The sequence below is a fragment of the Lissotriton helveticus genome, chromosome 10 (genome assembly GCF_964261635.1).
Source record: "Lissotriton helveticus chromosome 10, aLisHel1.1, whole genome shotgun sequence".
NCBI lineage: Eukaryota > Metazoa > Chordata > Amphibia > Caudata > Salamandridae > Lissotriton > Lissotriton helveticus.
In genome coordinates this window covers 1,203,732,584-1,203,747,129 of record NC_136071.1, presented here as the reverse complement: position 1 = coordinate 1,203,747,129, position 14,546 = coordinate 1,203,732,584, and the positions used below count along the sequence as shown (strand labels likewise).

The following is a 14,546-nucleotide window of genomic DNA, read 5'->3' as shown; positions in this document are numbered from 1 at the left end:
TGTGGCACATTAGTACAATTTAAGTGGAAAAAAAATATATATATATATATTCACTCCACAAATCATCAAGGATTATCGATGAAAAACGGGACACCCAGGGCTGTATACTAGGAGTATACTAGCATTTGGCTATAAAATGGCACACTGTAATGTATTATACGTATAACTCGGGTTTTGGTGGTTACTGATCGTAAATAACAAAATACATGCTTTTTTATGATTTAATTCCTATTTAACAAAAAAGCATACAACCAAACAATACAATACAAATGTAAAGTCCGAAAGTGATATCAATATGACGGTTCCATGCATGTTACAAAATGGCCGCCGCCATTTCACTGAATGTTTACTATGTGCACTAGGGTGGTGTTTAAATAACGATGTTGAATGCCATGAGACGAGCGTGACAAAGCCGTAATGGCGAAACGCGTCGCTGTACTTTCTTCATCTGCCGAATAAACTTCTTGTATACTGCAGCCCTGGGTGTCCCGTTTTTCATCGATAATCCTTGATGATTTGTGGAGTGAATTGACACAGCCAGCTGGTGGCTGCAACGGGACCGCCCAAGCCAGCATATCTCTTAACCAGCGGTGGTGGGGAGAAAAGAGAAAAAAAAATATATATATATATATATATATATATATATATATACATATACATATATATATATATATATATATATATATATATATATATACACATATATATATATATATATATATATATATATATATATACACACATCCAAGTGGCGTGCTTGAAATAGTGACCGGAGCGTTATGATCAGAAAACTGGCACGTGGGGAGGTGGGGGTCACCTTCAAGACCAAGACATAGAGTAGTAAGTTATTCAAGGATACCTGAATTTTAGACTGTTAAAGGGACAGGCGATGTCATCACGCAGAGTTTTAGTGCGTGTCTGTAACGAAACACGAAAAATACGAATTACATGGGCCGTGTGCGATGTGGAAGTCACATCGGCAATTGGTGAAACAGGCTTACCTGCTATGTGAATTTTCAAAGACGCTAGTTGACAAGGATGTAAAGGGGCCGGTCGAACAATCGCGCCTAAAAATAAACCAGGCGTACTAATTACTGTGGGTTATTACGAGTGGAAAAACACAGAGCACTGTGCAACCTTAACATAATTACATCATGTCAAGGGCTTACCGTCGGTGATGCGGTATCAGACCGTATCCGCCTCTGGATCGCGGGTAATGAAACTCCGTAATTCTGTTAGGGAAAAGTGCACGAAACTATCATTAATGCCCGTGAGTGAAACTCAGATTATGGAGGGGTAGAGCGGGGGGGCGGGGGGGTTGGACTACTCACTCGTGGCGAATGAATCGGGACTGGAACTAAAACCCAGGTCCCAGTGACTATGTTAGGGTAAACCCCCTTATTTATACATTGCCTCATGGTCATCAACGGAGCTCCCAGCAGGGCTAGATCTCTCAGTACCGGATCTCTGCTGGTGCATGATCTTAAACGGAGCTCCCAGCGGGGATATATCTCTCAGTACTGGCCCTCTGCCGCTGCATAGTCTTCAACCGAGCTCCCAGCGGGGGTATATCTCTCAGTACCGGCCCTCTGCCGCTGCATAGTCTTCAACGGAGCTCCCAGCAGGTGTATATCTCTCAGTACCGGCCCTCTGCCGCTGCATGGTCTTCAGCGGATCTCCCAGCAGGGGTATATCTCTCTGTACTGGCCCTCTGCCACTACATGGTCTTCAACTGAGCTCCCAGCAGGGCTCTCTCTCAGTACCGGCCCTCTGCTGCCTCATGGTCATCAACGGAGCTCCAAGAAAGGCTGTATCTCTCAGTACTGGCCCTCTGCGCTGCATAGTCTTCAACGGAGCTCCCAGCGGGGGTATCCCTCTCTGTGCTGGCCCTCTACCGCTGCATAGTCTTCAACCGAGCTCCCAGCGGGGGTATATCTCTCAGTACCGGCCCTCTGCCGCTGCATAGTCTTCAACCGAGCTCCCAGCAGGGGTATATCTCTCAGTACCGGCCCTCTGCCGCTGCATAGTCTTCAACGGAGCTCCCAGCGGGGGTATCTCTCTCAGTACCGGCCCTCTGCCACTGCATAGTCTTCAACCGAGCTCCCAGCGGGGGTATATCTCTCAGTACCGGCCCTCTGCCGCTGCATAGTCTTCAACGGAGCTCCCAGCAGGGCTATATCTCTCTGTACCGGCCCTCTGCCGCTGCATGGTCTTCAACGGAGCTCCCAGCAGGGGTATATCTCTCTGTACTGGCCCTCTGCCACTACATGGTCTTCAACTGAGCTCCCAGCAGGGCTCTCTCTCAGTACCGGCCCTCTGTTGCCTCATGGTCATCAACGGAGCTCCAAGAAAGGCTGTATCTCTCAGTACCGGCCCTCTGCGCTGCATAGTCTTCAACAGAGCTCCCAGCGGGGGTATCTCTCTCAGTACCGGCCCTCTGCCACTGCATAGTCTGCAACCGAGCTCCCAGCGGGGGTATATCTCTCAGTACCGGCCCTCTGCCGCTGCATAGTCTTCAACCGAGCTCCCAGCAGGGGTATATCTCTCAGTACTGGCCCTCTGCCGGTGCATGGTCTTCAACGGTGCTCCCAGCAGGGCCATATCACCCAGTCCCAGTCCTCTGCTGTTGCATGGTCTTCAACCATACTCCCAGCAGGCCTATATCACCCAGTACCGGCCCTCTGCCGGTGCATGGTGTTCAACAGAGTGCCCAGCAGGCATATATCACTCAATACCGGCACACTGTCACCTCATTGTCTTCAACTGAGCTCCCAGCGGGGCTATATCACTGAGTACTGGTCCTCTGCGGTCTTCAACCATACTCCCAGCAGGCCTATATCACTCAATACCGGCCTGCTGCCACATCATTGTCTTCAACTGAGCTCCCAGCGGGGCTATATCACTGAGTACTGGCCCTCTGCCCCTGTGTGGTCTTCAATAGAGCTCCCAAAATTCCAGTTTTAATAGAATAAGAGAGCTGTAGTGGAATGAGTGAGTCGCTGCGCGAGGTTCCAGGCAGCACTCTGAATCACGTGCAATGAAGCTGTGCCTGTGTGTGTAGCTGTTTAGATGACTGTAAAGGAAGATTAGAGCATTGACACATGACGTACACTGATGCCTTCTTATAGGCCCCATGTGGCCCTAACAGGTTCCAGTACGGATGCTGGTCTTTGTAAAAGCTATCCTAGAACCCCAGACCACTGTGAAGTATCAGGGCACAAACTGAACACGTTTCTCGAAGGAACTCAAGGGGAAACCTAGAAACACGTCCCTGGAGTATGAGTGAAAGAACTATAATTCGAAGGGGTCCCGAGACCAAGAGTATTACCGCCAATCAAAATCATGCGCATTACGGTCTGTATCGTCATTCATTTCCAACCACTTTGTGTAAAAGTTATAAACACTGTCTCAAAGTAGAAGCACAAAGGGATTTTTAAAAACTGTACACACTATCAGAAAACAATATGGACACACCCAGAATGCATTCACTGTGCTGAATGCACAAGGACATACGGAGAACCAAACCCACACAAGGGCATAGGTCCAACCTAACTCCTCATCTGAAAACACAGCTACAGCATGTACACAAGAGGATTCTTCGTGTCCCATAAGTTTGCTCGTAAAGGAACCAAAAATGACCAATCTGATGCTTGAGTGGCCTGTGTTGAGACCAGCCTGAGCCTCCTCAGTTAGGGAGAGTGACATTTGCGGTACTCCTCAGCAAGTCAGGCTTCCATAAGAGATTTGCATGAACTCCCCAGGACACCTACTTTGCCAGCCTGAGGTGACTATGGGTACCTCAAGTTCCCAGTCCCATTGTCGACTCAGAAGAATGATACAACAGGTTTACTGCACGCTGCTCATACAAAAATGTCACTGAAAGCTGAAACATGAAGATCCGAGGAGGACAGAGTTGCAATGGAAAAACTGGTCCAAAAGCCATTCCAATCAAAATGATTTGTAAGAAAAAGGCCTTGTGTTACTTCTGAGCATTTGAATTAGTCCACACAGTATAACCTACAGCTGTCTGAATCTACTGCAGAATCGAGCATTAATCTTGGACAAACTATTAGCAAATGAGTCAGGGGCACACTTTAGAGTTTCTTCATGAATGCCCCTGTTCTGGGAGCCTGGATCCACCAACCTCTGACTGCCATCTGCACCCAGGTCGATGAGTTCTGACCCTCTGCCCTCGTGGTTCTTTCCACAAACTAACGAAGATCATGCGAAGCGAAGCCTGCCTAAAGCTTCACAATATGCAGCCCCCCCTGAGGCCTCAGTGGGGACGAAGGCACTGCTCATTCCCTGATCACTCTACACTGCAGGCATCAGCAAACCCCACCGTCCTCTGGCTTCAGAAGCAGCAGCCAGGCAGTCAGCACTCCCTAAATCGGTGCCAACTCTTCCCGCCACCCACGCAATGACATGGTTCCCCTTGACTACACGGAGCATTTACACTGAGCTTTTACCTGATTTGAATAGGACGACAGCGGCGCCCATTCCTCACCGCCTCACCGCCCACAGCTCGCCGCACCCGCTTCGCGGGTGCCGCGTCGCGCAGAGGGACCCAGGACACTGTGAGGAGGGCTTGGTTACTGTTGTTTGGCCGAGGGTGAGAGGCGCTAGCGGGGCTGCGAGCGTGCAGGGACTCCAGGAGCCAGGAGTCCCTGCGAGACCGTTTACCACCTTCCGGTCCGCTCTCCCTGCTGGCCCTGCCCCTCCCCTTCTGAGGATTATTAAATCTCCCGCCACTGCCTTTCCTGTGGGTTCCCCTTGACTACACGGAGCATTTACACGGAGCTTTTACCTGATTTGAATAGGACGACAGCGGCGCCCATTCCTCACCGCCTCACCGCCCACAGCTCGCCGCACCCGCTTCGCGGGTGCCGCGTCGCGCAGAGGGACCCAGGACACTGTGAGGAGGGCTTGGTTACTGTTGTTTGGCCGAGGGTGAGAGGCGCTAGCGGGGCTGCGAGCGTGCAGGGACTCCAGGAGCCAGGAGTCCCTGCGAGACCGTTTACCACCTTCCGGTCCGCTCTCCCTGCTGGCCCTGCCCCTCCCCTTCTGAGGATTATTAAATCTCCCGCCACTGCCTTTCCTGTGGGTTCCCCTTGACTACACGGAGCATTTACACGGAGCTTTTACCTGATTTGAATAGGACGACAGCGGCGCCCATTCCTCACCGCCTCACCGCCCACAGCTCGCCGCACCCGCTTCGCGGGTGCCGCGTCGCGCAGAGGGACCCAGGACACTGTGTGGAGGGCTTGGTTACTGTTGTTTGGCCGAGGGTGAGAGGCGCTAGCGGGGCTGCGAGCGTGCAGGGACTCCAGGAGCCAGGAGTCCCTGCGAGACCGTTTACCACCTTCCGGTCCGCTCTCCCTGCTGGCCCTGCCCCTCCCCTTCTGAGGATTATTAAATCTCCAGCCACTGCCTTTCCTGTGGGTTCCCCTTGACTACACGGAGCATTTACACGGAGCTTTTACCTGATTTGAATAGGACGACAGCGGCGCCCATTCCTCACCGCCTCACCGCCCACAGCTCGCCGCACCCGCTTCGCGGGTGCCGCGTCGCGCAGAGGGACCCAGGACACTGTGAGGAGGGCTTGGTTACTGTTGTTTGGCCGAGGGTGAGAGGCGCTAGCGGGGCTGCGAGCGTGCAGGGACTCCAGGAGCCAGGAGTCCCTGCGAGACCGTTTACCACCTTCCGGTCCGCTCTCCCTGCTGGCCCTGCCCCTCCCCTTCTGAGGATTATTAAATCTCCCGCCACTGCCTTTCCTGTGGGTTCCCCTTGACTACACGGAGCATTTACACGGAGCTTTTACCTGATTTGAATAGGACGACAGCGGCGCCCATTCCTCACCGCCTCACCGCCCACAGCTCGCCGCACCCGCTTCGCGGGTGCCGCGTCGCGCAGAGGGACCCAGGACACTGTGAGGAGGGCTTGGTTACTGTTGTTTGGCCGAGGGTGAGAGGCGCTAGCGGGGCTGCGAGCGTGCAGGGACTCCAGGAGCCAGGAGTCCCTGCGAGACCGTTTACCACCTTCCGGTCCGCTCTCCCTGCTGGCCCTGCCCCTCCCCTTCTGAGGATTATTAAATCTCCCGCCACTGCCTTTCCTGTGGGTTCCCCTTGACTACACGGAGCATTTACACGGAGCTTTTACCTGATTTGAATAGGACGACAGCGGCGCCCATTCCTCACCGCCTCACCGCCCACAGCTCGCCGCACCCGCTTCGCGGGTGCCGCGTCGCGCAGAGGGACCCAGGACACTGTGAGGAGGGCTTGGTTACTGTTGTTTGGCCGAGGGTGAGAGGCGCTAGCGGGGCTGCGAGCGTGCAGGGACTCCAGGAGCCAGGAGTCCCTGCGAGACCGTTTACCACCTTCCGGTCCGCTCTCCCTGCTGGCCCTGCCCCTCCCCTTCTGAGGATTATTAAATCTCCCGCCACTGCCTTTCCTGTGGGTTCCCCTTGACTACACGGAGCATTTACACGGAGCTTTTACCTGATTTGAATAGGACGACAGCGGCGCCCATTCCTCACCTCCTCACCGCCTCACCGCCCACAGCTCGCCGCACCCGCTTCGCGGGTGCCGCGTCGCGCAGAGGGACCCAGGACACTGTGAGGAGGGCTTGGTTACTGTTGTTTGGCCGAGGGTGAGAGGCGCTAGCGGGGCTGCGAGCGTGCAGGGACTCCAGGAGCCAGGAGTCCCTGCGAGACCGTTTACCACCTTCCGGTCCGCTCTCCCTGCTGGCCCTGCCCCTCCCCTTCTGAGGATTATTAAATCTCCCGCCACTGCCTTTCCTGTGGGTTCCCCTTGACTACACGGAGCATTTACACGGAGCTTTTACCTGATTTGAATAGGACGACAGCGGCGCCCATTCCTCACCGCCTCACCGCCCACAGCTCGCCGCACCCGCTTCGCGGGTGCCGCGTCGCGCAGAGGGACCCAGGACACTGTGAGGAGGGCTTGGTTACTGTTGTTTGGCCGAGGGTGAGAGGCGCTAGCGGGGCTGCGAGCGTGCAGGGACTCCAGGAGCCAGGAGTCCCTGCGAGACCGTTTACCACCTTCCGGTCCGCTCTCCCTGCTGGCCCTGCCCCTCCCCTTCTGAGGATTATTAAATCTCCCGCCACTGCCTTTCCTGTGGGTTCCCCTTGACTACACGGAGCATTTACACGGAGCTTTTACCTGATTTGAATAGGACGACAGCGGCACCCATTCCTCACCGCCTCACCGCCCACAGCTCGCCGCACCCGCTTCGCGGGTGCCGCGTCGCGCAGAGGGACCCAGGACACTGTGAGGAGGGCTTGGTTACTGTTGTTTGGCCGAGGATGAGAGGCGCTAGCGGGGCTGCGAGCGTGCAGGGACTCCAGGAGCCAGGAGTCCCTGCGAGACCGTTTACCACCTTCCGGTCCGCTCTCCCTGCTGGCCCTGCCCCTCCCCTTCTGAGGATTATTAAATCTCCCGCCACTGCCTTTCCTGTGGGTTCCCCTTGACTACACGGAGCATTTACACGGAGCTTTTACCTGATTTGAATAGGACGACAGCGGCGCCCATTCCTCACCGCCTCACCGCCCACAGCTCGCCGCACCCGCTTCGCGGGTGCCGCGTCGCGCAGAGGGACCCAGGACACTGTGAGGAGGGCTTGGTTACTGTTGTTTGGCCGAGGGTGAGAGGCGCTAGCGGGGCTGCGAGCGTGCAGGGACTCCAGGAGCCAGGAGTCCCTGCGAGACCGTTTACCACCTTCCGGTCCGCTCTCCCTGCTGGCCCTGCCCCCTGCCCTCCACGCTCCCTATTTCCTCTTCCTGTCCTCCCGCAGCGCGGGACGCAGCACGGGCGAAGACAGGGCAAAGACTGGGCCGTTTGAGGCCGTTCGAGGACTAAAGAGGACTGGGCTGGGCCATGCCCCTTGGTTGGTTGGTGCATTATACAGTTTTATTGGTGAAAAAAGTTTTAATTTTAATACTTATTTATTGCTATTTATTTATTTCTTGAATCTGTATAATGTGCTCGCGGGGTAGTAGGAGTAAAACCCTTATGGCTGTAAGTAAATCGAACTCTAATCGGACACTGGATGATTTCCTAGTCAAAACCAATTTGGCTATTGACGAGGAAATCAGTAAAATGCAGCACAGGGTCTCTTTAGATCTTGAAGCTGCACGAAGACTATCCGAGCACTTAGCCACTACTAGAAAGTCTTCGATGGGGAATATTGCCTCTGCCCGTACACCCGAGCATACAGTAGGTCCGCAGCCACTATTGACAGTGGCTGTCATCCATCCAGCACCTTTTGTTTCTTCCTCAATATCCCCTTCGATCCATTCACTTACTCCACTGGTAATAACTAAGGATCCCGTGCCATTAACCTCCATGTTAGGTACCATGCTTCCCCCTAAAACTAATTCACTTATGAATACAGCTAGGGCCAGGAAAGCGGCAATACGTAAAAAGAAATGTATTGCCAGGGCCATCCATGCTCGAAAAAAGGCGAAAACCGCTAGATCAAAATTTTTCAATAGCAGAAGGGCACTAGGATCCCTTGGGATAACGGATGGTAGTTTAAAAATTAATCCGGGCACTCTGGGTGTGGAAACCGTTTCGGATTTAAACAGCTCCGCGGATGATAGCATCCCGGTTGCCTCCCCAGAGACAACTAGAACTGATGATCCGATGGTTCAAGTGGGTGGATCACCAAATGATAGACGGGGTGATGAAGAATTTCTTAATTTAGTTTGGGGTACTTTAAAACAGCTACTTACTCCCTTAGAATTAAGGCTGTCTCGTATAGAGAATAATCTGTTGGAAATGGATAAGACCATAGTTACCTTGGCCAGCCTGAGTCTAAAGGAAATGGAAGCTAAACGTGCTAGTGAGATTGATTTAGCTCCCAAAATAAAAGAACTAGTATCCGTACCATTACCCATACAATTACCTCAAAATATTCCTATGCCCTCACCATTAGTAAAACCTATACCGAAGCCACGCACCACTGTTGCAAACCAGACTGCATCAACTCCAATCGTTGTTGCACCAAAATTATGTCCCTTGCCCAATCCACCCTATAGGCAGAATTCTAATTCACGAGCTGCCCCACAGCATAGGAAAATGCAAAATTCTCTGAATAATTTCCAGCGGCCGATCAGTCGCCCCAATTTTCGTGGTGGCTTTATTGATCTTCCACCAGAAGCAGGGCCCTATGTGACTATACTTGCTGGAGTCCCAGAGCTGGATCAGAATTCCCAGGAGAATCCTCAATCATTGAAAAATAAAGTCATTCACTGGCTTAATTCCAACACACAGCTCCCTGTTCATCATAGAACCAGCATATTAATGGTCCGTAGAGTGCCATGGATAGGCCCCACACCTAAGTCCTTGGTTGGCGACTGTATTATTGTTTCTTTTGCTGATCCTTACACAGCACAGAATATATGTGTGCGGCCATCGTATGAAGTTAACCCTACAATAGTTTTGAGACCCCTTACCTTCTTTTATCCTCCAAGAACTCATTATGCGAAAGAAGGTTCCTGGACTATTGTCCAGAATGCTGGACGGAAACCAAATAGGTTCGATGGACATAGCCAGCAAAATTGGTGGCAAGGGGCCCCAACTACCAACATGTTTGGTCCTTTGCAGGAGGTGGCAGGATGGTTCCCAAATAATATCCCGTTAAGAAATCGTTTTGAACCACTTATGGGTATGGATGAGCAAGATTGACCACCACACTATTCTCCTGGTAATGCCCTGATAACAGAAGATGCCAGCCAGAGGGCGAAGGGTGAAAGTTGCAACAACAACCCATGGGTGAAAGTTCCCATCGGTGACGGTTGTGCTTCTAAACCCCAAGTTCCTGTGGCCGGTATCAATACAGAAAGTGTGTCAAGTGCAATTATTGAATGGCATGTTCCGGAAGTATCACTTAAGCCAGTCACAAAGACCCAAAGTGAACAAAGGATCTGCCTAATTTCATGGAATATTGCTGGGCTTGCTCAAAGACTGGAGGATGAGGCATGGTTAGATTTTGTGGGTGTTTGTGATATTTTGTGTCTCCAGGAAACATGGAGCCGTTGCACACAGGATATTGATGGCTTCCAAGCCCTTAATACCCCTGCTGTAGCCTCGCAGGCTGGTAGGGCAAAAGGTGGTCTAATGACAGCAACCTCATTAAAACTGTGTAAACTCGTAATTACCAAGATAGTTGACACTGCATGGTTTCAAGTGCTTATGCTGGTTAACTTGTTTCCCGAACCGTTGTTATTGATTAATTGGTACTATAACATCTTTGATATTAACGAGACAACTGTAATGTTGAAGTTGGAGGAGGCCATGACCAGGGCACGTCACGAGCATCCCCTACTTTTTGTCATCTGGGTGGGGGATTTTAACTGCTCTTTGTGTACCCATGGGGACTCGAAGGTGTGTGGATTGAGAGATTCCCACGACCTTCCTTTGACACATTTCAAACATACACCCCAGGGGGACGCTTTAAATAATATCATCATCTTGAATGACCTAGCTATAGTGGAACCCTGGGTTGGTCCAGACTTGGCCCCGATACCGACATTTCAGGGAAGTAGAGGCACGATGAGTTTTATTGATTTTGTAATTATTTCCAATGGGTATTTCCATTATGTTGATAAATTGGAAGTAGTTGCTAATGCTGCCAGTGACCACAATCCCTTGATCCTATCCCTTTTTTGTCCTGTTAAACTCAAACATTCTATTTGGGATCAACCCATAAAATGTAACAGGAATCAAGGCATTACTCTTAAATGGGGTAAAATAGATGCAGCAGGTCTTGAGGCAGAGATCATAACTGAACATAGTTCAGAATATGATGTATGCCTATCACCGACATCTAATCCCGAAAAGGTTATAGAGAATTTTGAAACATTGTGTGGGCATGTAGCCAAACGCCTTACAAAACCAATTGGGAAAAACAAAAGGTCAGGGCCCAGATGGTTTGATGCTGCATGTTCGGCCACACATAGATCCCTGAAAGTGGCACTAAATCAAAAACCTAGGGATATAGAATTAGTTAGGGCATCTAGAAAGGCCTATAAAGAAGCAATAGGAACAAGGAAGCTGGACCTAAAAAATCTGGCTTGGGAAGATCTAGAAAAAGCCTCTGATTTGAAGGACGGAAGGCTATTTTGGGAAGTAATTAATCGCCCTCTTTTTATAAGTAATGGTAAGGATAATATTTTGATGCAGATTCCTTGTGAAACATGGGAATCACATTTTGGGGCTATTTTTAACCCACACGGAACTCCACCTAATGAATTGTTATTGGGAGACCCTAGGGAATTAGTGGTTTCGCAATCAACTTTGTCCCTGAGCCTATCACTCACCTTGCAGGAAGTAGAAGATGCCCTGTTGAAAGGTATGTCATTAAAAGCTCCCGGCCCTGATCTAGTGCCATTGGATTTTTTCAAGCACAATGTCAAGATTTGGGCCCCTCTTTTATTAAATGTATTTAGAGCAGTTGTTATTAGTCGTATTCCATCGTCATGGAAGGAGGCAGTAGTGGTGCCAATTTTTAAGAAGGGCAATAGATCTGACCCCCGATGCTATCGCCCAATCTCACTAATTGATGCATCATGTAAGATATTGGGTAGGGTTATTTTGGCCAGATTGGAAACATGGGCAGATTCGGTGGGCCTTATTGTAAATTCGCAATATGGGTTCAGGAAAGGCAAAGGTACTGTCGAACAGTGCCTAAACCTGGCATTGATTATAGGGAAATACATGAAGGCAATGAATTCTTCCATTCATCTTGCCTTCATGGATCTCTCAAGTGCATTCGACACCGTTTGCCGAAATAAGCTGTGGAAGATGATGGAGGATATGGGTTTCGAGGAACCTTTGGTTCTTCTGCTCCGTAGACTCCATGAAGCAACCACTGTAGCCATAAGGTTCGGGCCAGGGGGAGAGAAAACAAAGTCTATCCCCTCGACTGAGGGCGTCCGTCAAGGATGTATTTTAGCCCCCTTCCTGTTCTTAGTTTACACTAATGGGCTGGAAAAATACCTGTTGGACCACTGCCATGATTTTCCAAGGGTTAATGGCAGGAGTGTACCGATGCTCTCTTATGCCGACGATACGGTATTAATGACTCTCACAGGAAATAGTTTGCAGCATTGTCTTGATGCCTTTCATACTTTTATGTTGGACCTAGACCTGAAGGTAAATTTCACCAAATCCTTTGTAATGGTCTGTGGCCCAAAGGGCACCAAAACCAGAAAGTTTGTAGTAAACAACTGCACCATTGAAAAAGTGGAAAACTTCAACTATCTGGGAAACCTTTTTAACAACAAACTAAGTTGGGCCCCGGTAATTAAGACTCGAGTCCAGAGTGCTAGCCGCTCTATTGAAGGACTGTTTCGTTTCTGTGGGAAGTTAGGCCAAAAACCCGTCAAGCATTTAAAAACCCTGTATAAAGCAAAATGCTTGTCAGTAGCTACTTATGGGGCAGGGGTCTGGGGAACTGAAAGCCCTGATGCAATACAAATTATGGAGAACAAGTTTTTAAAACGTGTATTGGCTATTCCACTAAGCTCCTCAAATAGATTTGCCCATGATGAGGTAGGTTTGAGTTATGTGAGTGACACAATCCGTCTTTCCCCCCTTCTATTATGGGGCAAAATATGGCTGTCAGAGGACTTACAATTGTCTAGAGACATCCTTCGGGATTGTCTAAAATTGACACACATGAACAAGATCCCATGGTTGTCTTATGTAAATGAAACACTTCATAAAATAGGCCTGGGTAATATTTTTGATAGTCCTGAAAACATCCAGGGGGATATCAAATCTGTTATCAAAAAAAGTTATCTGAAATCCTCACTTGTGCACCCTTTGGCTAGCCCTCAAGAATTTAAGGTTACTTTATATTGCCAGTTTTATTTAACCTTTATAAATCATGTGCAATGGCGATTCTATTTGACAAGGTTTAGGTTACACATTTTGCATTTTCTTTTTGCGTTTCCTAGACAGGGGAGCTGGTGTGAGAGACTGCCCCCCTGTCCCTGTAACAACAAAGATAGCCAAAGCACGTTGCATGTTGTTCTTTTCTGTTCTTTATATAAGGATCCGAGAACGAGGTTCATTAAGCCGATCCTTAAGGAAAAACAACTTTGCCATTATAAAGAGGGCTACGACCATTTGTTAGCTTTGTCTACACCTGACGTTTGTTGTGCAATGTTAAATTTTATACGTGTGTCACTCATGATCAGAAAACGGTATAGCTAATTTTGGCTCCCAGTATCAGTTTTGTTGCTCATGTATACTGTTGCTTTATTTTTCATGATTATTTGAACCTGATCGAATAAGCAATGGGCCATAACTATCCCTATTAATCAATGTATGTTATTAATTTACTGTACAAATTTAAAAACTGCTTCTAAATGAATTTTAAAGTATGTTCTGAAATGTATTAATTGACTTTTATGATTCTTACGTGAATCGAATAAAGTTTATGAATTGAATTGACATGCGCGGCCTCGAACACTCCAGCCGTGCCCAGCAACTGGGCTCAGCAGCGCTATCTTTAGACTCGCTGTCACTGCAGAGGGGGTTGGAAAGCAACATGTGACGCCCCTGTACCCCAACATCCCCGTGTGTGCTCGTGGCAGTGACCCATGCACTGGTGACAGTTGACCTCGCACCACAACCCTTCAAGAGGTCAGTGACCCCCCCATCCCTGTGACCCCAAGCCTCGTTAATGACATGTGACACCCTCTGAACCCCCCACACCCGTCTGTGACAGTGACCCATGCACTGCTGACACCCCATGAGTGCCTCTCACCACAACTCCTCACTGGGTCAGAGACTCTAGCCCCCCTCACACCCCCTCTACACCTGCCACCCTTCATTCAATAACCCCAGTGCACCCGCCTGTGACAGGTGACCCCCGACACCCCACGTGGGCCCCTCCCTGGGTCAGTGCCCCCCCCCCTACGTGTGCCCATCATGATGACCCCAGGCCTTGTTATTGAACTGTGCCCGTCACCGTGTCCCCTCACCCTGACAGGTGACCTCGCACCCCGTGAAGTGCCTGTCAGCCCGCGCCCCGCTCTGTGCCCGTCCCCGTGACCCCTCACACGCTCGGTGACCCCCTCAGCGCCCGCTCCCCGCCCGGGACCCCCTCGCACCCACCTCTCGCCTTCGCCGCCATCTTCAGCCTGCCCCGAGGGTCTGCGCCTGCGCGAAGCAGCCGCTTGCGCCATCACGTGACGCGGAAGTGTGGACAGAGAAGACGGACCACTGCCTGCCAGCCCGGTGTCCGTCCACACGGGGGCCGCCATCTTGGAGTCAGGCAACGAGGGCCCGACATGGCCCGGCTGAGCAGCCGTCTTGAAGTCAGGCAGCGAAGATGTCTATTCTAAAGTGGCAAAACCCCTAACAAGCATTTACAATGCAATGGTTTCGCCTTTTGAAAAGTTTGAGCTATTGGCATTGCAAATGACAATTTTTATTTATGTGTTGGTTTTGAAAATAAATAAATAAATGGCATTGTCATTTACAATGCCAATAGCTTAATCTCTCGCAAATGCG

The 14,546-nt window shown here is 50.3% G+C and overlaps 1 protein-coding gene across 1 annotated transcript in view; it reads right to left on the bottom strand.

Moving 5' to 3' along the window:
• Window positions 1–14,182, bottom strand: part of LOC144784952 (FUN14 domain-containing protein 2-like) — a 57,443-nt gene extending 43,261 nt beyond the window's left edge. Inside the window, exon 1 of the mRNA XM_078664067.1 lies at window positions 14,148–14,182. Within this exon, the coding sequence (XP_078520193.1) occupies window positions 14,148–14,166 (19 nt within the window). The 5' untranslated portion in view covers window positions 14,167–14,182. The remainder of the gene's footprint in view (window positions 1–14,147) is intronic.
• Between the last annotated feature and the right edge of the window lie 364 nt (window positions 14,183–14,546).